The sequence below is a fragment of the Geotrypetes seraphini genome, chromosome 2 (assembly GCF_902459505.1).
Source record: "Geotrypetes seraphini chromosome 2, aGeoSer1.1, whole genome shotgun sequence".
Taxonomy (NCBI): Eukaryota; Metazoa; Chordata; class Amphibia; order Gymnophiona; family Dermophiidae; genus Geotrypetes; species Geotrypetes seraphini.
Genome location: NC_047085.1, coordinates 119,114,813 through 119,136,501, shown reverse-complemented (window position 1 = coordinate 119,136,501; position 21,689 = coordinate 119,114,813). Strand labels below are relative to the sequence as shown.

At 41.5% G+C, this 21,689-nt stretch overlaps 1 protein-coding gene across 2 annotated transcripts in view; it reads right to left on the bottom strand.

The window, feature by feature from the left end:
* TCEA1 (transcription elongation factor A1) overlaps positions 1 to 21,689 on the bottom strand; it is a 170,768-nt gene that overhangs the window by 53,840 nt on the left and 95,239 nt on the right. Inside the window, exon 5 of one of the 2 annotated variants that reach the window (XM_033933660.1) lies at positions 13,998 to 14,143. In XM_033933660.1, coding sequence (XP_033789551.1) covers positions 13,998 to 14,143 — 146 coding nt within the window. Of the gene's footprint in view, positions 1 to 13,997; positions 14,147 to 21,689 lie in introns of both variants that reach the window. The other variant, XM_033933659.1, reaches the window with a different exon arrangement.

The window sequence follows — 21,689 nt, the reverse complement described above, 5'->3', positions numbered from 1 at the left end:
TCTTTGTAATAGTTCCCACTATGTTACCCGGCACTGAAATCAGGCTTACCAGTCTGTAATTTGTGTACATCTAATGGGGCTCCCCTAAACTTTTCACTCTAGGTATGTTTCTTGTTTGCCAATAGTTTAATATACTCTCCCCATGACAGCAGCAAATAAGAAATCAGAACAATTCAGCAGAAAGTTTCACAGTAAAAATAAGGAAAAAGGAAAACACTTAACAAACTGCACAACACAGCTAAGGAATTATCTACATGACCCGTGATTGTGTCTGCTGTAAGTAATCTGCATGTTTTATGACTATGGAGGATAGCTGAGGGGTGGAGGGAAGTTTGTAGCAAGGGATAGTTGTAGGGGCTGTTTGCAGGATGATAGTACAGTTGTGGGGATGCTTTTTGGAAGAAGTAGCAACTTGGGGAGTGGTAAGGCAATTGCAGTGAGGTAATTTTGGGTCATGACATTACTTGCATAGGATGAAAGAAGTTTGCGGGGTATGGAACAGTTGTGGCGAGGTATTTTTGGGGGGTAGCGACGGTGCAGGGTAGCAGGAGAGTTGCAGTGGGATAGGGCTTTTTTGGGGGGTGAGGGGGTTGAGTGGGACAGTTTGTGCGATGGTATCTTTTCAGGGATGGAAGCAGTTTGCAGGGCAGTTTAGCAGTTGCAGTGGGTAGGTTTTCGAAGTTGGGCAGTTAGCAAGGGGTGTAGTTCTTGAGATGCAACAATTTATAGTCTATCAATGCAGTTGTAGGGGATATTTTTTGGAAAGATAGCAGGTTGGTGGAGCAGTTTGTAGATGTAGTCTTTGGGGGATGGCACAGTTTACAGGGTAGGTTTTGGAGGTGGGGACAATTTGCAAGCTGGTGGGGTAGTTACAAGTGGCTAGTAATTTGAGGTGAGGTCAATTTGGGGAATCGAAGAAGAAAGGACAAGGAGAGGCAGTTAACTGAAAGGAAGAATTTTCCTAATTTCTATGTTTCATTGTACTCAAGTTTCTATGCTATAGAAGTTAAACTCCTGCTCCCAAAGAAATGACTAGGCCATTTTTGGGGGATGGGGGAGGAGGTATCTCTCTGGAACCCCTGGTCCAATTTGGATCATTTACAAACTCAATGTGTTTTGTTACTAGTTGCCAAGTTTCATTACATTACATTAAATTTTCTTAAGAGTTATTTTGCCCTCTAGCAAACATTCTTGATCCCTTTTGTATCTTATTTACAATTTCCATTGGTTTTGAAAAAATTAAGAGTAGAGAAGGTCCAAGATTACAACAGCAACTTATGCAACCACTTGGATGATACTGAACAAATGCTTATTGCTACATGTATGAGTGTCTCAATCCTTTATTTCTACTTTATGTCTCATGTGTTTTTGTCTGTATAGTTTATTTTGATATTAATCCATAGTATTATTATAGAGCTCTTACATTAGAAGATACATTGGCTCTTTGTCATAATTTGTATAAAAGATAAATACAATTGCATCATTCCAAGATTGTGCAAGTGTCAGGCTAGGTTTCCAGCTTATTTAGCGTGGACATCTTATAGGATAAGGAGTATAAGTCAAGCACATTCATGTAGCAACCAGTGTACCAACTCATATGTGATGTGATCTTGTGTTTTGGGAGCTAGTGCTGTAGGTTTTGAGGGCCTTACTCTCTATTCTTTAGCAGAGGCTATTCTTTCTAATTGAGCATTCAGGGTCTGCACCTGAGTCGCAAGGCTCTTTATCTCTGAATGCATACCTTGGACATGCTGAAGAATCTGCATCAAAACAGACCCATGATCTGTCTTAATGCTGGGCTCTAGTGGAGGATAAACTGCTCCCATACTACACCCAGCCTGAACAGTTGAGGGCTGTTCTGAGTCAGATACATCAGCCAGTCTAGAGACTGACAAGTGGATCTCCTCACTAGATAAAATAGAAGATGGAGGACCTCCCTCATCTCTCACCTCTGCCACCGATGTTGGAGGCCCTACAGGGATATTTACATCATGTACAATAAAAGAAGGAACAGACACAGAGGAGACAGGAGGGGAAGACAGAGAAGAAAGTCCATGGGGTGGGGCAGGCAAAGAGTCCAGTGCAGCTGGGGGCAGGACAGGCATGTCCAAGGAGTCCAGAGGACCAGGATCAGATGAAGAGAAAGACAAAGAAGAAGAGGTCACATCTGCAGTTGTGTCCATTGAAATGGGTGTATCTGTTGAAAGAGAGATGTGTGAGGATATAGCAAACAAGATGCAATAGCAATCAGTAAACACTATGTAGTTTCTCAAAACACTACATATGCTCACCTGCAATCATTTGCACATATTACAGTATTTATATTTAAAACAATTATGAATTATGTGTTTGTGCATTTATGACTACCTATAAAAACAAAATATCATCATACAATTATGAAAATAATATATGCAAATAATACTATTAGTAATTCTTCAAGTTTCTAAATTTTAATTTAGGTAATCAACAAATAAACACATACAAGAACATCTCTTCATCTGCTATTGCTTTATTGGTAATTAACAATAATTTAACTCTATCAATTCCAGAATACATATATAATTGCAACTACATTCAATGTGTTCAGCTGGATCTTCAGAATACTAGCGAAGTAATGTAACTTCAGCTGGCTGGACTCATCATTGATCCTTATTATGCTTCAGTGAATAATGTTTTTGCTTTTTTCAAACAAACCATTTTCTTCTTCTTTTTTTAGTGATTTTCAAAAGAATCGATAATAACTCTTATTTTCTACTATATAACATAAGGAATTAATGTTTGTTACTTAGCTTTGCAACGGCACATCATCCAACGAGATATCCTTTTCACTCACTTTCATCAGACGAACGGAGCAGCGCTAGATGCACGTCATTTTCACGACTCACCTCAACCCTGAAGAAAGTGAGTGAAACGGATATCTCGTCGGATGAGGTGCCTTGCAAAGCTAAGTAACAAACATTAATTCCTTATGATATAAAGTAGAAAATAAGAATTATTATCGATTCTTGTGAAAATTACTAAAAAGAAGAAAAAAAGGTTTGTTTGAAAAAGCAAAAAAATTATTCACTGAAGCTTAAGGATCAATGATGAGTCCAGCCAGCTGAAATTAAATTACTTTGCTTATATTCTGAAGAGCAAGCTGAACACATTGAATGTAGTTGTAATTCTATATGTATTCTGGAATTGATAGAGTGAAATTATTGTTAACTGTCAGATTGAAGTGATAAAAAGAAAGTAACTTGTTAAACAAAAATTGCTTTATTGAGGCATGACCTTTTGAGGACCAGAGTTCACTCAGTCCTCAAAAGCGAGACTAATAATTTTGTCTATGAAATGCCACAGATCAGTTGCTCAAAATTGACCTACCTTAGGGGCAGTTCAAGTGCAACTGGGGTGGGTATATGAATGATATAGACTCACTGCCCTATTAACTCATAAATGGCAACAGTTTCTACTTATTTGGGGCAGACATCTATAACTTGAACACAATATGGGGATGATGTAGATGTTTTTGACTTTTATTTTATTTACTTTTCTTCACTTATGGAAAACTAGATGTAAGAGGCAAGGTATCGCTATGCATACCATATAAAATTTATGATTAGAGGCTGATTTGATGGTATTGTGGGGAGGGGAGAGGGATAAGGGGGTTGTTTTTCTTGTGAACATCTTCAAATGTTTATGTTCTGCATTTGTTGGTTAGGTATTGAAGGAACATTTGTAATGTATGATGTTCTTTTCAATAAAATAAAAAATTGCAAAAAAAAAAAAAAGCCACAGATCATCTCATCATTTTTTGTCACTATGCATAACATGGCTACCCCTCTGGAAATATATACCTCTAGGGAGAGAGAGATCAATATTGTCAGATCAATATTTTAACCCAATGACCAGCATTTCTTTTAATGCTGACCCTATTTAAATACTTTACATATAGCATAGTGTGACCAGTCAGGCTCCGCACCTGCTGTGGTCCCCTTTAAGAACCCTAAGAAAGGCAGGGCTAGGGTTAAAACCTCCCCAAAAACCTACTTTACATCATTCAGTCAGGGTTATTGACTATCCTGAGGAAGCCCTGTCTGAGAATGAACCTTTCCCAGATGATCTCAGTGAGGAGGAAATGGATACCCTACCCAGTAGTAACGTAGTAGTGTGCAAACCTACAAACATAAAATTTAAGCAAGGCATTGTTTGTAGAAAGCCTTGCAATTCTCAGGAAGGCCACCTGGGGAACCCAAGACAGCCTCATGCCAGAACAGGTGCCACAGATTTGTGCCGTGTTCTCACTCTGAAAAGCCAGCAGTTTTTCCCTCACAGAGAGAACAGGGAAAAAAGAAACCAGCTTAGGTCAAGGTAATGACCTGGAGTCCATGGAAATTGAAGAGGCTTGTCCAAACCTTGAGAAAGGAGCATTAATTCAGGAGGAATCCATGGAAATTAAGGAACAAGTGATGGCAGATCCTGAGGTAATGGAAGTAAGTTTAGCTGTGACAACTTACTAAGACACAGCCTGCACAAGGACTGTGTTTTGGTTTGTTGAACTCTTTAAAAGAAATATATGTTTTTGAACATTTTGCAATGGGATTGTTTAGGGCTATATTGTGTTGCCTTTGCTGAGTTTGAAGCAGTTGGCTGGAGCAGGACAGAACTACAGAAGCCTCAGAACTGAATGCCCTTGGTGAGGAAAGGGCACCTTCTTGTGTTTTAAAAAGACTAAACTGTTTTATATTGATGATTTGCTGGAAATGTTTTTGTTCCTTACTAATTTAGATTTTTTGGAGTTTTTCCAGGCAGCTGAGAATTGCAAATTTGTGGAGAGAAGTTTGCTGTTATCTTTGGGTGGGAATTATGAAAGCTGTGGTCAGCCCTTAAAAAGTAAACTTATCAATTCTCCCATCCCAGCTCAAGAGAGAGCTGGAGGCTCCTGGTGTATCTTTCAACAGGTCCAAATCTATGTACTGTGCTATTGAAAAGTCTGTTTGCCTGGACTGGAAAGAAACCAGAGTAAGTTTGGCTTTTGTGCTTGAAAAGGCCCAGGCCTAGGAGAGGCCTAACTTCATGGGACTGTTTTTGCTTGTTTTACTTTTGTTTTGGTGTTTCCTTGATCCTGAAGGACTGTTGAAATCTTTGTTTTGCCTTATTGCAAAGTTTTCATTTTTTCCTTTGACTATGATGAAATAAAGCTCTGATTTATGAGACTGCAGAACATTTGAAGCAGAGTCGTGTTTTGTCTGAGTAAGAACTCTGTATATCATTACATTACCTGTACGTCTGGACTCCATCTTGAGCAGCGGGCCTTTTTCTTTTATTTGTTGACCACTAGGAGTATTACCACGCAGCCCGCAACCCCACTGGCGACAATAGTTACTCACCTGTAGCAGGTGTTATCCGAGGACAGCAGACAAATATTCTTACATGTGGGTGACCTCATCCAAGAAACACCAGCACAGAAAGTCAAAAAGTGTACTGTCATTTTAAATCTTTAAGACCGTCTATAACACACACATACTGGTGCCTTTCTGCCTGACATTAGCTTGCGAGACCATCAGTTCAGTAAAAAAGCTAAGAAGACAACTAGTGGAAATGGGAGGGTTGTGAGAATATCTGCCTGCTGTCCTTGGATTCAGAGCGGTTTACATGAGCTTCTGTAATGGAGTTGGTATTTTCTGAGTTGGTAATTCATTGATAAGGTCTGTGAGGTAGGAGAGTCCTGGGCCTTCAAGCTCTCTCATTGAGTATATTAGGCATGTGTTGAGGGATAGTGGATCCGGTTTCACTCTTCTCAGAAGTTTTTTCACCTGGATCTCTGTGACGGGTTCAAACTTTTCTACTGTGTCTCTGGTTTCCCCTATTTGTCTATCAATAAGTTTTTATTTAGGCTTTTGTCTTTTTGTAGCTTCATTATTTTCTCTGTGAAGAAATTCTTTACCGGTTAGAGAATATTTGTTAGTGATTTCTAGACAGACCAGTACCAGTACACAAATCATTCACTACCTGGTAGAAGGTTTTTGTGGAGTTTCCGGCTTCAAGGATCTTTTTTGAGAGGAATTCTTTCTTTTCTTATCTTCTTGATCTAAATTCTGTCGACTCTAAGCCAGGTTTCTCTGGCTTCTTCATCTTTGTCTGATTTCCTTCATTTCCTTTTCTCCTTCATGATTTCATCAGGGGGTGAACCCATCTTTTCTTTAGTTTGTTTTTTTTTTGTCATTTTAATGGGGCTACCTCCTCTAGACCAGTGTTTCTCAACTCGGTCCTGTAGTACCCCCTTGCCAGTCAGGTTTTCAAGATATCCGCAATGGACTGTGAAAGGCTCTTTATACTGAGTTACGGTATAGGAGGAGAGGGAACCACCAGAGAGCTATAAGAATCATGGTGGTGTATTCTTTGTGAAGTTTGAGTAGGGTCTTTCTGACTAGAAAGCATAAAGAAACCTGCCCTTCCAGTCTAGAAGGCGGCATACGACTCCAGACAATCCAGAGTGTAGATTCTGGAACAGAAGGTTGGAAGTTTGTTGTTGATGGGGGATTCTAAATAGATCACATACACGCAAATCTTGATTTAACACATCAAAACCCAGCAAACACCCAGAACGAGCCCCCTCTATGAGAGAGCCTGTAACTGAAACCCTTGATCGCTTTGAACCGACATCTCATGATGACCTAGCAAAAACAAATCACTACGCTATGACCCTCTGGATCCGTCCTCGACTGACAGCCACAAAAAACGCTTTCATCAAATCGATCTTATCTCCAATATATTCCCTCCCTGCAAACAGGAATGGTACCACAAATCTGGAAATCAGCAATCATCAGGTCAATCTTTAAAAAAATCGACCCTGGATCTGAATGAACCTGATAAATACAAACCGGTCTACAACCTTCCCTTCATCTCCAAGATCCTGGAAAAGACCGTATTATCACAACTCCAAGCCTTTGTTTATAGATGTAACACCCTCTCCCAATACCAATCTGGCTTCAGAAAATTCCATAGCACAGAAATGGTCCTAGCGGACATTATCGATGACTACTGGAGCATACTAGACAAAGGAAATGATGGAATACTGGCCCTTCTAGACCTCAGTGCCACTTTTGATACTATTGATTACCCCGCCTCCTCACCAGACTCGCATATATTGGAATCCATGATCAAGCATTCTGGTGGTCCTTGACATTCTTAAGCCATAGGACCCAAAGCATCCTACTAAGATCTACTCTTATCGTGACCCAAACTGATAAAATACGGAGTACCACAGGGAACTCTCCTGTCCCTGTAGTCTTCGCTACTCTCTACCAACCTCATTTGCATGAGCTTTGGATTCTTGCCCAGAAATAGCTAAAAAAAAAATTTAAAAATTTAAATTGAATCAGGTTGGGCAGACTGGATGGTCCATTCGGGTCTTTATTTGCTGTCATCTACTATGTTACTATAAGAGTTTTGGGGAGAATGACTCACTTTTTTAAAATCGCTACTATAACGACTGCAAGAGCAGCCCATCAGTTTTTTAATGTGGTTTTTTTTAATAATCTAGCCATGAATGTATAAAACCCTTTAACTAATCAGCCTAAATCAGTTCAGGGGAGAGTGTGGCGCAGTGGTTAAAGCTACAGCTTCAGCAACCTGAGGTTGTGGGTTCAAACCCACGCTGCTCCTTGTGACCCTGGGCAAGTCACTTAATCCCCCCATTGCCCCAGGTACATTAGATAGATTGTGAGCCCACCGGGACAGACAGGGAAAAATGCTTGAGTACCTGAATAAACTCATGTAAGCCGTTCTGAGCTCTACTGGGAAAACGGTATAGAAAATTGAATAAATAAATAAAAAAGTGCAAGAACTGATCATTGGTTGGAAAAAAGCCTCCCCTTGCCTTTTCTGTTTGACTGTTTTGTTTTTTTTTCCCCAAGTCTAGGTGGTGTTCTGTTTGCCTGGCTGTGCTGTAAGCAGCACACATCAAATCAGTTTATCAAAAGCTTTGACTTAGAGGAAAGAGAGGGAAGATATGATAGAGTAGGGGTGTCCTAACTTGTGGCCAGTGAGCCAAATGCAGCCCATTTAAAATTATTGGCAATAAAATATATTTTTAATCTAATTAGCTAGCACACAATTTTGAAGCATTGCAGCACTATTTGGTGGCTTTGATATCACAATTTCAGAAGAGATTCACATGTTTGACAAGTATAAATCATGCTATAACAGGCTAAAATATTCATGCAGCCCACATGTGCATGATTTTTCATGTGGCTCACTGTTGAAAACACTCAGACATCTCTGTGACAAATCCTCAGTAAAGCACAAAAAAAACGCATTTTAGGAAGACACACTCATTTCACAGGTTTCTGGATAAGCTATACTGAGAATTTTTGTAGACTGAAGTACCGTATTAGAAAGATGCAACAACAACACTGATAAAAAAAGCGTGTAGCAGCATGGATATTTTGTGTGCAAGTGACAAAAAAAGAGAATGACAAATAGACAAAAAGTATAGAAGTACATAATTTATCCCAACTGGATTTATATTTTATTAAAATTGGACCATACAAAAATTTTTGTACTTACCCGCACTGGAGACAGCAAAGGCTCAGATGAGTGCGCGACACTTCCGTTCCCTTAAGCAGAGCTCCTGGAATTTTGTTTTTAAATCTTCTGACTCCCTATGAAGGGAGGCCTTTCTGTTGTATGTGTGCAGGAGGACATGTCACAAGAAAGAATGGTGTCTTAAAACCCCCGGCCTTCTGCCTAAGGAGGGAAAAAGGGAGGGACAGCATCCCTCCAACTGCAGGAAAAGCTCTGCAAACAGCTGGACATAGTCCTGATTGAAACAGAACTCTCAGTTCCTCTCCATTACTTAGCAAACCAATATATGTGGATAGGAAGAGGAAATTAGAAGGCACCATAATATATGTGCATAATAAATAAGTGCCCAAAGTATGTATGTACATTTTTCTATGGACACAGATTTTCTGCACTACATAGCGTGGTGTATTGGAACTAAGTCTGGATCCAGGGACCCTGACCTACTGGAATTTCAAATGCTTTTGTAAAACACAGCCTCTTGTGAAGGATCCTAATTAATTGAATTCAGCATGAAAACCAAATAAAGAAAACAAAATCACGTTTGGGAACATAGAGTGGCCTAGTGGTAGAGCTGCTGCCTTGGCACCCTGAGGTTGTGGGATTGATTCCCAGTGTTGCTCCTTGTGACCCTGGGCAAGTCACTTAATCCTCAATTGCCCTAGGTACAAAATAAGTACCTGTATATATGTAAACCACTTTGAATATGTAACCACAAAAAGGTGGTATACAAGTCCCAACCCCTTTCCTTATCAACTCTGCACTGAAGTCCAAATCTGGTCAGCCTGAAATTCTGAATTTGGGCAAGATTCACTAATGAAAATTGCCCTCTTCTAGGCAGTAGCAAACTCACCGACAGGCCGATGTCCAGAACCTAACGCTGGCACTAGAGGCAATCAGCACTGGACTATTGCTAGTCCTATGCTGAACACATGTTTAGAGGGTATGAGTGCAGGGAACAGCGTGGGCGCTGAAGATCAGTGCAAATATCATATAAAAGCTACTTAGCCATTCGCTTCCAATGCTCAGAAAAAGAAACTCTGCCCTACCACAGGAAACTTAACGCCAGCTTGGAGCTTGTGTTAGGCATTTGTCTGACATTCGGCAAGCTGGAACAAGCTGCAATCAGGTGCTCTCCTTCCAGGGGACTATTAGTCCAGCCTGTGTAGGACTGAAATGAAGGAGAGCAGTAAAGGGGAGAGTGGAGGAAAAGCCGGGGCCGAAGGGAAAAATGGCAGAGGTAGCTGGCAGCAATCTGTCACCCAGCTCTGCTGCTCTGCCCATAGACTCGGCTCTAGCTCCTGTTTGGCTGACATCATGGGAGCTGTACTGCCACACTAGTACAGCTCTCCCCCAGCACAGCTCTCCTCCAGCTCTTACACCTCTCCCCCAGCTCCATCACCACCTGGGCATGCGCACAAGTGCTTTGCTAATCGCACAGCTCATGTGCATCAGCCAGGCAGGTTCCAAAAAATAGAGGAGAGGGTAAAGAGAATGGGACTTGATATACCGCCTTTCTGTGGCTACAATCAAAGTAGTTTACATATTATATACAAGTACTCACCTTTTCTATGGAATAACTTGCCACCTCTGATTAGGGTGGAATGATATTTCCCAAATTTAAGACTCTTTTAAAAACACATTTTTAAAAAAATAGCTTTTAACTGTTCCCTGACTGACTACTTGTATTTATGCATGATTAATCACCTGTATGAAAGTAGGCTTTACTAAAATTTTATGGCGTTCCTTTCCTCTGTTCTTTGTTTTTGAATTGTAAGCTGCCAAGACCTTTTGCATTGGCGGGATATCAAATGAACAATAAACATACTTATTTTTTACCTGGAGCAATGGAAGGTTAAGTGACTCCAATGCTAACTTCCCAATGCTCAACACTATAGCGTGCATATGATTTGCATGCTATTAGTGTTGAACATTAGGAAGTTATGCCTGTTGCAGGTTTCCTGGTCTCGCTGCATTTTGTCATTTAGAAACTGACATTTCAGCCACCATGCTGTGGCTTTCTTCATGGCATGCGCTGAAGCCTACAGTTAGTCAGAGAACAAGTAATCCAGCTTCACAGGGAGAACATCTTTAAACTCACCAGAGACTTTTCTATTCTATGGAAAAAGGGACTAACTGACTTTCCCGTCAAAATGCAAATTGGTGGACTGCCCTATTCCCAATCAGGTCAGTGAACCCACTATTTACAAACTGCATAACCTGAAGAAACCTGCATAACCTGAAGAAAGCCACAGCATGATGGCTGAAACGTTGGTTTCTACCTGACAAGACACAGTGAGACCCAGAAACCTGTGACAAGCACAATGCCAGCTGCGGAAACCCTGAGAGAACATTAGGAAGTTATTTTTCAGTGCTGTTCTGGCAGTATTTTCCTATGCTATAAAGAGAAATGCAGGAGCTCTGAATATCAGCCTGTAGATAAGTCAGCAAACTAAACAGCAAATCAGTTAGCTCCTAGACCTGTAGAATTATATTTGCTGACTGAAGACATGGGCTGACTATGAAACCTTGCTGCTGAACAGATACAAAAAGGAGTAGCAATTGTTACTACATATCTATTATAGGCTGTGATTGGAATGTTTATTAATGTGAAAGTATCCAGTTAGCGTGTTATGAACTTCATTATTTGTTTTATTTAAAATCAATAATTTAGAACTGAAAACAGCTCAGGCTTTGCATTTCAGAGTCTGAGGAATACATTTTGTTATCTTAAGGTAAGAAACCTAGTTTCCTATGTATCCTGATCACCTTACATAGACCTGACCATCGTCAAACAGCCACACCCATATGCATTTTGGGGTGTGCCACCACACATAGTTTACAAGGTATCTACGACAATTAGGGCTAGATGCACTAAAGATAGCAAATCAATTGCTGTTGGCCAATTCTCCAACAGCGATCGATGCATTATCAAGATTGCATGCCCACTCCCTCCCCCCAAAAAAGGGCAGGAGGGATGCCAATCAGGAACTTAGGCACCTCCCCATGCATCACATGATGCACCGGGAGGGGACTAAGGCCCAGTGTCGTCGTCGAGGGAGGAGGAGCAGGAGGTGTTTTCAGTACCTCCTGTTCCCAACTTTTAAGGTACGGGGCAGGGGGGCCTGGAGGGCAAGTGGCCGCCTTCATGGCAGGAGGCAGTGGGCATCTCTCCTGCCTTTTTTATGGATGGGGGGGTAGGGAGTGGGCGCCTTCTTGGCAGGAGGGAGTGTGCATCCCTCCTGCCTTTTATTTTTTTGGGGGGGAGTAACTTTGTGGAAGGATAGAGCGGGCATCCCTCCTGCCTTTTTTGGGGGGATGCACAGGAAGAGAGTTCCTTTGTGACAAGAGGGAGCGGGCATTCCTCCTGCCATTTTGGGAGGGGGGGGGTTCAGGGGAGGACTTCATTTTTTTCTTTATGGGACACATATTTTGTGTGTGTAATACACGCAAAATGTGCCATTGAAAAAAAAACCCAGACAGACCTGTCGGTAACACAGTTACCGACAGATCTAGAGCAATCGGGTTATAGGATCGGTAAAACACGATGTAAAATAGCCAAGCGAAGTTAGTGCATCAATCGCATGGCTATTTTGCATGGGGTTTTACTAATTTGCATGGGTCGGATCGGATTGGAAAACACGCAGTGGCAGTTTTGTGCATCGGGGAATCCGATCCAATCGATTGCTAAACTGGTCAAACCAGTTTAGTGACAACTGGGACACGATCGGTAAGTTTTATGCATCCCCCAGTTACTACTAAGAAAAATGATAGGAAGACAATTTGTAGAACAAACTGCATGCTTCAAAACATCCCCCAAAATGCTATTGTTGCTCAAAAGTTGATAGTAAGACCTAGTTTATAAAAAGTGAATTTAATAATGTTTTAACATAATTTATAATTCAAGACAAATTGTAAGCAACAAAACTGCATGCTTCAAAAATTAAATAACACTGTTTTTGCTGAAAAATTAGTTTCTATTTTTTACGCTCAGTGTGATGAAATTCGGCCATACTGGACAAAATTGAAACACAGTAAAATAAATAAAGACTGTTAAAACTGGACTAAAAGAAAGAGGGAACCGTTCCAAAGACTATATATAAGGAGTCAGAGCCGTTGGAGGATTAATGAGAGTGGATTGCTGGGTTTTGAACAATGAAACCCACCAAGACAAGTGAGCCCATCGACAGTCTTCTTGGGATGGGCGCCCCAACTTTATGCAGCTAAGTACAGTGGTGCCTCACACAACGAACTTAATTGGTTCCAGGAGCAAGTTTGTTATGCGAAAAGTTCGTTATGTGAAACGCGTTTTCCCATAACAATACATGTTAAAAAAAATAATTCGTTCTGTAGCATAAAATATGCTAAGATGACATAAAAAAAGATAAATTTTTTGTTATTATTTTTATTTAGATACATCTAAAAACATAATTGTTTTTTAAAACAACACACATTTTTTAAATTTAAAGACAGACTAAGTAGAGTCTAATTTTACAGTGAGAGAGGGCAGAGTCTCAGCGGCAAAAACTGGGACTTAACTGTTCATTTTTTTTTTCTAGCATCGGGGAAGCGGCGAGAGTAGCTCCGCCCCCCCCCAACGCATCAGCAGTAGGCGCCGGGCCCCTGCGAGCCGACGGTCCGCCACTGCACAGGGAGCCAGGCGGAGAGAGGGCAGTTAAGCGCAGTGCCTGCGCGGAAGGATGCAGCTCGGGCGACTTCGTTGTGTGAAACAAAGTTCGTTGTAGGAAGCAAGACATGAAGTTCGTTGTGCGCAGCGTTCGCTGTGCGAGGCGTTCATTATGCGAGGCACCACTGTACTTGGCTTGACTGTATTTTTGTATTTTGTATGAGCACGTTTTCACACACTGTTTAGTGTTTGTGCACTGTGATATCTTTCCTCTACAACCGAGAACGGCACAGATTTTTCTCAAGTTTTGAGTTTTTTTTACTGTGGCGATTCACAGTTGTAAGAGGAGTCTACGTGGCTGAAATAGTTTTGGCTAAGGCTGGATATGCCTTGCCTGTGTTTCTGAGGCTCATTTTCTTTAAATGGCCGTATGCTACCAGTAGCCCTACTCAACACAGTGAGTTGAATTTTGTCAGTTATAAAAAAGTTACTGGTGGCATTATTATTATACATGTAACAGCATTATTGCTTTAAGATGCAGCGTTCAATGTATCAACCACAACATGTTTATGACTATACCGAATACATAACCTTCACATACTGCCTTGAATAAATAGCTGCTGTGTGAGCATCTGTAAGAAATTACACTGTGGGTAACATCTGAAAACCTTGGATAAGCAGGCTATAAAATTTGTTGTAAATAAATAAAATAACACTACCTTCTTATTTCATCTAGGCACCACATATCAGATGAACAGTTTCTGACACTGTAAATATATATTTTTAAAAAACCGGTGCTCACCTCCTGTTTTCAAAGCTGCAGACAGCATCTCTCTACATTTCAGACGTACTGAATCGGAGGTGTTCGAAGCCCGAGGTAAAGTGGTTAGAAAGTTATCAGAGCAAGCACCACACACTTCCTTTCTGCCACTAGAATTGCTACCGGAACTGCTAGAATGGGCGAGATCAAATGAAACTTCTTGACATTACTGCAGCTTGCCTTCAAACCACACACAAATCAGGAGCAGAAATAAATCTCTTACTGTGAGAAGCAACCTACAACATAGGATGATGGAATTTATTTGATGTGTCTTTCTTGTGACCATTGTGAAGTAGGTATCTGATACAATATTCAAAACTCGTCAAAAGCCCAAAATCAATTGTAAAACACAAGTTCAAAAATAAAAAATGAAGCAGATAAAACTGATATTGGATACCTAAAAAGAGTCTTTTCTCTGTTTCTTTCAATGCAAATGATGTTCTACTATTTTCAAAACTTCTACTCAAGTGTTAGTCGTAACAGCACTCTATATTCAAAATCTATACAACATTAAAAATTAAAATAGAACCATATACTGTATATTAAAGTCAACTAGTAGTAGGCTAATTTCACAGAGGTCAGTTGTGCTATCTGTTTCACTTTATTCATGAATTTTCAACAATGTCACTTAAAAGGATAAGTGATTTAATAGCTGTATATATTGCCCTTTAAAAATATAGCAAAACTCTAGCTCCAGAAATTTCTTAGCCACACCCTTTTTAAAATGTATAACTTTGGCCATTCAGCACTGCCAGTAAGTACTTGAAATATCAGGTTCATTTAATGTTGTAGTAGAGATGCCTACTTTATTGTCAGCCACAAGACTGAAAAAAAAGGATTTTTCTATTCATCTTGAATAGTTAATTAAAACTATTCTGGTCCTGGTTTAAAACGTACAACAAATTGGGAGAGTATAGCTATAGAGAAATGATGCAGTAGCTACAGAGATCTAGTTTGTAACAAAGACTGGTAGCAGACATGTCAGTTTTCAGAATAGACTGCATAGCAAAGCTGGACTGCTATGTACAAGAATTATTTTGAGGACAGGTTTGAAATGAATGACAATAAGCCTGAAGATTTCCAACTTAGATTTTATACATTAAACAAATGTCTCTCCCCTCAAAAAAAGGAATAATTTTTCACTATACAACATTTTTTCCCCTATTTGCGGGGGAAAGATAAGCATTTTTGCATACCTGTAATGGGGGTTCTCTATAGATAACAGGATATCAGGCACACAAGTGGGTGACATCATCCAATGGCACCAATATGGACCCAATAATTAAAGGGATACAGTTGTGTATACTAGGTAAGAACTGGGCTAAGAAACGAACTGTGAATTAGTCTAGCAGCAAACCACATTCATCCAAAACAATACTAAAAAAAGATAGAAAATGATAAATACATAAAACAGAAAAAAACAGTCCTCATACACGGACAGCTGGGACTGCACTGTACCCTAAGCCGTCTGTATCATCACAGGTCTGAAAAAACTCCATACATCAATAATATGTCACTTTTTCATCAGTTTAAATAAACATATTTTTCAAAACTTTTTCTCTTTCTTTGTAGGCTGGGTAGAAAAGTGGTTTACACTGCATGAAACTTAGCAATAGCTACAGCTGGAAAAAGATGTCTCTAAATTCTAGCATAAGTAGAAAAGAGCGTGGAAAACTTATCTTCAAGTCATCTCTCAGGTAGTTTGTTATTCTTCATAGATTCATCCCACGACTTGCTCCTGACAGTAAGCACTACTGTTTCGCCTTATCATTAAGGCTGCATCAGGTAAGAAAAAAAATCTCAATAACTTCATTCATAATCAGCAACGTTCCCACACGCTATCATGCAACTAGAAAAGCAGGTCTGCCAAACCCCAAAATGGCCACGGGACCGAGAAACGTGCCCAGCTCAAACAAAAGAAGTACCGGGTATCATGACATCATCACAACCGTGGTGCACAATTAGCTAGACATCAGGGAGGGAAAAACAAAAAAGAATCAATACAAAAAAGGGAATTTTTCATAAACAAAAATTTTCTGTAGCAAAACATTTTTCAAAGAATCATTCCAAAAATTCTATATAGTATATCATAAATCAATATAGAATCATCATTTCTATCAAGGTAGAGATGATAGCAAAAGCATGTATTACTGAGCAAATTTATATCAGTAAAAAGGTTGCCATTCAAAAGCTGTGTTCAAGCCAGAAGGATTCAAAGATTGTAAACGACTGATCCACTGTTGTTCTTTTTGCCACAGTAATCATTTAATGTCTCCCCGTCTTAAAGAAAAAGCAATTTTCTCGATGACCCAACAATTTACATTATAATCACAATTTTAAGAAAATTTGGCAACCATTGACTAATTATTCTACTGATTAGACTTCTTAGCACATTGACAGTAGTTATATAAGTATGGGGTGGGATATGCATAATTTTTAGAAATACGAATTGAGAAAATGGGGAGGGATTTATAATTTATGATTATATATAATTTATAATATATAATGTATAATATTTATGATGTATTGATGATAGATACAAATGCTATATAATAATTAATTATATTATTTGTGATTCAGTTGTTGTAAGAATGGAAAATTAATAAATTTAAAAAAAAAAAAAATTATGTTGATGTTCCACACAATGAGCCACTAAGGGGGCTGACATTTTACAGGTATTCAAACAACTTTTATGTTCAGTCAGTCTAGTTGTTAAAGTTCTAGATGCCTGGTCTATATATAGAAGCTCACATGGACATTTAATCGCGTAAATCACATTCTGCGATTGACAGTTAGAATTATGCTTTAAGGCAGTGGTTCCCAACCCTGTCCTGGAGGACCACCAGCCAGTCAGGTTTTCAGGATAGCCCTAATAAATATGCATAGGAGAGATTTGCTTATCATGGAGATGGCAGGCATGCAAATCTGTTCCATGCATATTCATTAGGGCTATCCTGAAAACCTGACTGGCTGGTGGTCCTCCAGGACAGGGTTGGGAACCACTGCTTTAAGGTATAACTTTTCCCATCAGTTGAATTAGTGAACATAGAAATGGTGGCCATAATATTGCAATTTGAACAGTGTCCACAAGGACTGTGACCTTGTATTATGATCTCCTCTTGGTTTTCAAAGGACTCTTTGGATATGTGACATAGCCAATCTCCTAAATTCCTATTTCTTGACTGAGAGAAAATAAATCTTTTACTTGCAAAGCATGGAAGAGTTCTCAAAAGAGGGAGATGCTTTTTATATTTATTGATAATTTTATGCGATGCTTGAGTTTGTTTCACAATACATGAAATTATCTCATTTTCTTCTTGAGGCTGTCTATAGTCCAAGAGAGCCTCTCTAGGGTTGTTCAGTGCACGCTTCTTTTCTTTTCTAACTATCGACCGGGGATAACAACGAGAAGATAACCTTTGTTCAAAACTGTGGCTTCCTGAAGGAATCCCTCATTAGAATTACATACCTGTCGATATCTGAGAAATTGAGCAAACGGAATGCTTGTTTTCAGATGAACTGGATGCATGCTATCGTATCTAAGAAGCGTGTTCCAATCAGTACTTTTGCGATACATAGTGGTAACTAACTTTCTCTCCACCCATTGAATTAGGACATCCAAGAAACTGATCTGGCTGGTGTTGTAAGACAGTGAATTTAATGGAAGGATGGCATAGGTTTAACACTCTGTTGAATTTCCCAGCTGTAGCTATTGCAAAGTTTCATGCAGTGTAAACCACTTTTCTACCCAGCCTACAAAGAAAGAGAAAAAGTTTTGAAAAAGTTTATTTAAACTGATGAGAAAGTGACATATTATTGATGTACTAGTCTTTAAGCCCATTACATTAACAGGTGCTAGAAAAGATGTATCTGTTTGTCTGTGTTTCTTTATCTCTCTCTCTTTGGCTGCTGTCTGTGTCCTTCTGTCTTTCCCACCCCCCGAGCAAAGCTGTCTGCCGCCAGCACACACCTCCCCACCAAAGCAGCCCCCTTTCCCTCTCCTAACTGTCTCTCCATGGCCCTCTTCTGTCTTCCCCCAGAGCAAAGCTGTTTGCCCCAAGCATACCCCTTCCCCCAAAGCAGTCCCCTTTCCCTCTCCCTGTCTCTCCATGGCCCCTTCTGTCTTCCCCCCCCAGAGCAAAGCTGTTTGCCCCAAGCACACCCCTCCCTCCAAAGCAGCCCCCTTTCCCTCTCCCTGTCTCTCCATGGCCCCTTCTGTCTTTCCCCCAGAACAAAACTGTTTGCCCCAAGCACATCCCTCCCCCCAAAGCAGCCCCCTTTTCCTCTCCCAGTCTCTCCATGGCCTCTTCTGTCTTCCCCCCAGAGCAAAGCTGTCTGTCCTCAGCACACCTCCCCCCCAAAGCAGCCCCCTTTCCCTCTCTCTATCTCTCCATGGCCCCTTCTGTCTTCCCCCCCAGAGCAAAGCTGTTTGCCCCAAGCACACCCCTCCCCCCAAAGCAGCCCCCTTTCCCTTTCCCTGTCTCTCCATGGCCCCTTCTGTCTTCCCCCCCAGAGCAAAGCTGTCTGTCCCCAGCACACCTCCCCCCCAAAGCAGCCCCCTTTCCCTCTCCCTATCTCTCCATGGCCCCTTCTGTCTCCCCCCAAAGCAGCCCCCTTTCCCTCTCCCCCTGTATTGATCCCCTTTTTACCCTCCCTCCATCCCGGCGTCTTCTGGCTTGTTCCTCTTCAAAGAAGCCTGCGATCATGGTGGCCGGCTTTAGCGAATCTTGCAGGCCGCTCTCCAACTCGGTAGCACTTTCCTTCTGATGCGATCCCGTGTGTCAGAGGGAACATGCTACTGAGGTTGGAGAGCGGCCTGCGAGGTTCTTTAAAGCCGGCCACGATCGCAGGCTGCTCTGAAGAGGAGGAGCAGCGGTGGCGGCGGCGGCGGTGAGCGAGAGCGGGAGGTGTGTTCCCTGCTGAGGACACGGGCAGGGAGAGAGCTTGCCTGCGCTTCCTCGCAGCAGCAGTTGGTGAGTGAGAGCGGGAGGAGGGGCGTGGCCAGAATGTTCCCTGCTGCCGGGTTCTAAAATGGAACATGGCCACGGATCACACACCACAGCGGCAGGGATCACACTGTTTTAACAGCGCATGCGCCGGTAAACTTTTATTATATAGCAGTGTTCTTCCTAGGGCCTTTCAGCCGGGCGGTCCGCCCGGGTAATTTAGATGACCACCCAGCTAAATGCTGCCGCTGCTGCTCATCATTAAAAAAAAAAAAAAAAAGCCGGCTTGGAGATTTCACGCCTTAGCCCCTAGCGAACTTATGCTCCGGGGCTCTAAAGTGTGCGTGCCGGCTTCCCTTTTCTTCCCTCCGAAACCGGAAGTTATGTCGGAAGGGGGGGGGAAAGAGAAGGGAAGCCGGCACCCGCACACTTTAGAGCCCCGGAGCATACGTTCGCTACGGGCTAAGGCGATTGTGGTTGGTTTTGAATAAAAGTTTCTTTTCATAATAAATGTAAATGCCAGTAATCAAACATCAACAACTCTACCTAAAAAAAGACACTATTACAAACATTAGAACGGCCCGAAAACAGACTAGGAAAAACCGGGACTCCACAGACCTCCAAATTCTTCACACTATATAACAAGAAAAGAAATTACTCCCTTCAACAGAATATGCCCCGGGAACAAACAAATCGCCATAATTCCCCTTCACCTAAACTTCCAACTAGCACCATGAAACCGCAATTACTTCCGGTGTAAAGAAAGGAGGTCACAACCAAAAGGAAGCAAAAAGGCGTTTGGATCAGAGCCAGCTCTTCGTCGTGTGAGTAATGCAGATAGTGGGAGTTAGGATCTGGGTTTTAGCTTAATTAAGATGGGTATCCATTATTTTAAAATGCATTTAGATCAGAAAAATGGAAGTATTTTAGGAAACAGCATTAATTGTGGGGATAGTAGGGGTTGCTTTTAGGGCGAGTGAGCAGTTAACCAAGGCCTCTTCTGAGGGGCAATAAAGACCACCAACAGTTAAAGCAAAGCAATAGATCTTGATAGCCAAATAAACACAAAGAATCATCAATATATTATTTTACTTGCAGTGAGTGTTTTCAACTACCCCATTTATAATTATACATGCAGCATTATATACCGTAGATATATAGCATGATTTAATATTCTAAAGTATTTTGTCCAATTAGCAGTGCTGGCATTAGTGGGATTGAAACAAGGCACTTGAATGGGCACCCATGCTAGAAGGGGCCATAAGCCTTCCTACAACTGAAGGCAGCAGCGCTGGGCCTCTGCATGGAAATATGATGGAAGATAAAGGCCAAATGGCCCCATCCAGTCTGCTCATCCACTGTAACCATTATCTCTTCCTCTCTGATATCCCATGTGCCTATCCCACACTTTTTTGAATTCAGACAAAGTCTCTTGTTTCCATCACCTCTTCTGGGAAATTGTTCTATGCATCTACTACCCTGACGTGACATTGCATATTTTAGTCATCTGCCTTGACTAACCTGACCATTTATTTTTTTTTTATCAAAAGGGGACATCTACTAATTGTCAGTCACACCCCCAATCCTGCCCTAGCCCCACCCTAATTCCACCCTAACCCCGCCCCCAATTTCTTCCATTCATTTTTCATGTGCACATAATATCTTATTAATTCATAATGGCCTCATTCCCATGTCCTTAGTGCCCCCAGTGTGCCTCCTTCCTATGTCCTTAGTGCCCCTAGTGCAGGGGTAGGGAACTCCGGTCCTCGAGAGCCGTATTCTAGTCAGGTTTTCAGGATTTCCCCAATGAATATACATGAGATCTATTTGCATGCACTGCTTTCAATGCATATTCATTGGGGAAATCCTGAAAACCAGACTGGAATACGGCTCTCGAAGACCGGAGTTCCCTACCCCTGCCCTAGTGCCTCCTTCCTATGTGCTTAGTGCCCCCAGTGCCTCCGTCCTGTATCCTTAGTGTCTCTTTCCTATGTCCTTAGTGTCCCATCCTATATCCTTAGTGCCCTCAGTGCCTCCTTCCTATGTCCTTATGGAGGTCGAGACAATGGGACGGTCGGTCCAAAAATGGGACTGTCCCATTGAAAACGGGACGTATGGTCACCTTATGCATGAATGATTGACTCAGCATTGACAAGAAGGGGGACTTATTTTTTTAAGCCATCAAGTCTGCATCCCCCTGCCCCGACACCTCAAAATTACTTTGTCATCTAGTAGACTCCCCTATTGTTGCCACGAAAACAACAAATTATTTTCTTCAGTTGTTCCACGTCTACAAACAGATTATATTCAAGCAAACAATGGATCCAAGATTCCCCCCCCACAAAAAAAAAAAATTCTGACTTAGGTTGAAGCTGAATATGGAAGGAATTCTGGGCAGAAGTTGGTCCTCGCAGGTTGTGGATAAGAGCGGATTAAAGGGTAGGCCCAGGAGGCAGATGCCTAGGGCTGGCGTTAGAGGGGAAACAAACAGCAACAGATCCAGGAAGGGGAGGGGGGGGGGGGCAGCGATCCAAACTTCTTTGCTAAACTCCTAAATTGGTGCCCTGGCATGGCAGCTGCCCTGAAGCTTTCCCTCTGCCGCGATGTGTCCTGTCAGAAATGGGAAGTTGCGGCAGAGGGAAAACTTCGGGGTAGCTGCTGTGTCAGGGCCCCTCTGAAAAGGACTGTTTTGGCTGCGAGGGAGAAGCGATCTCTTGCCTGGCCTCCT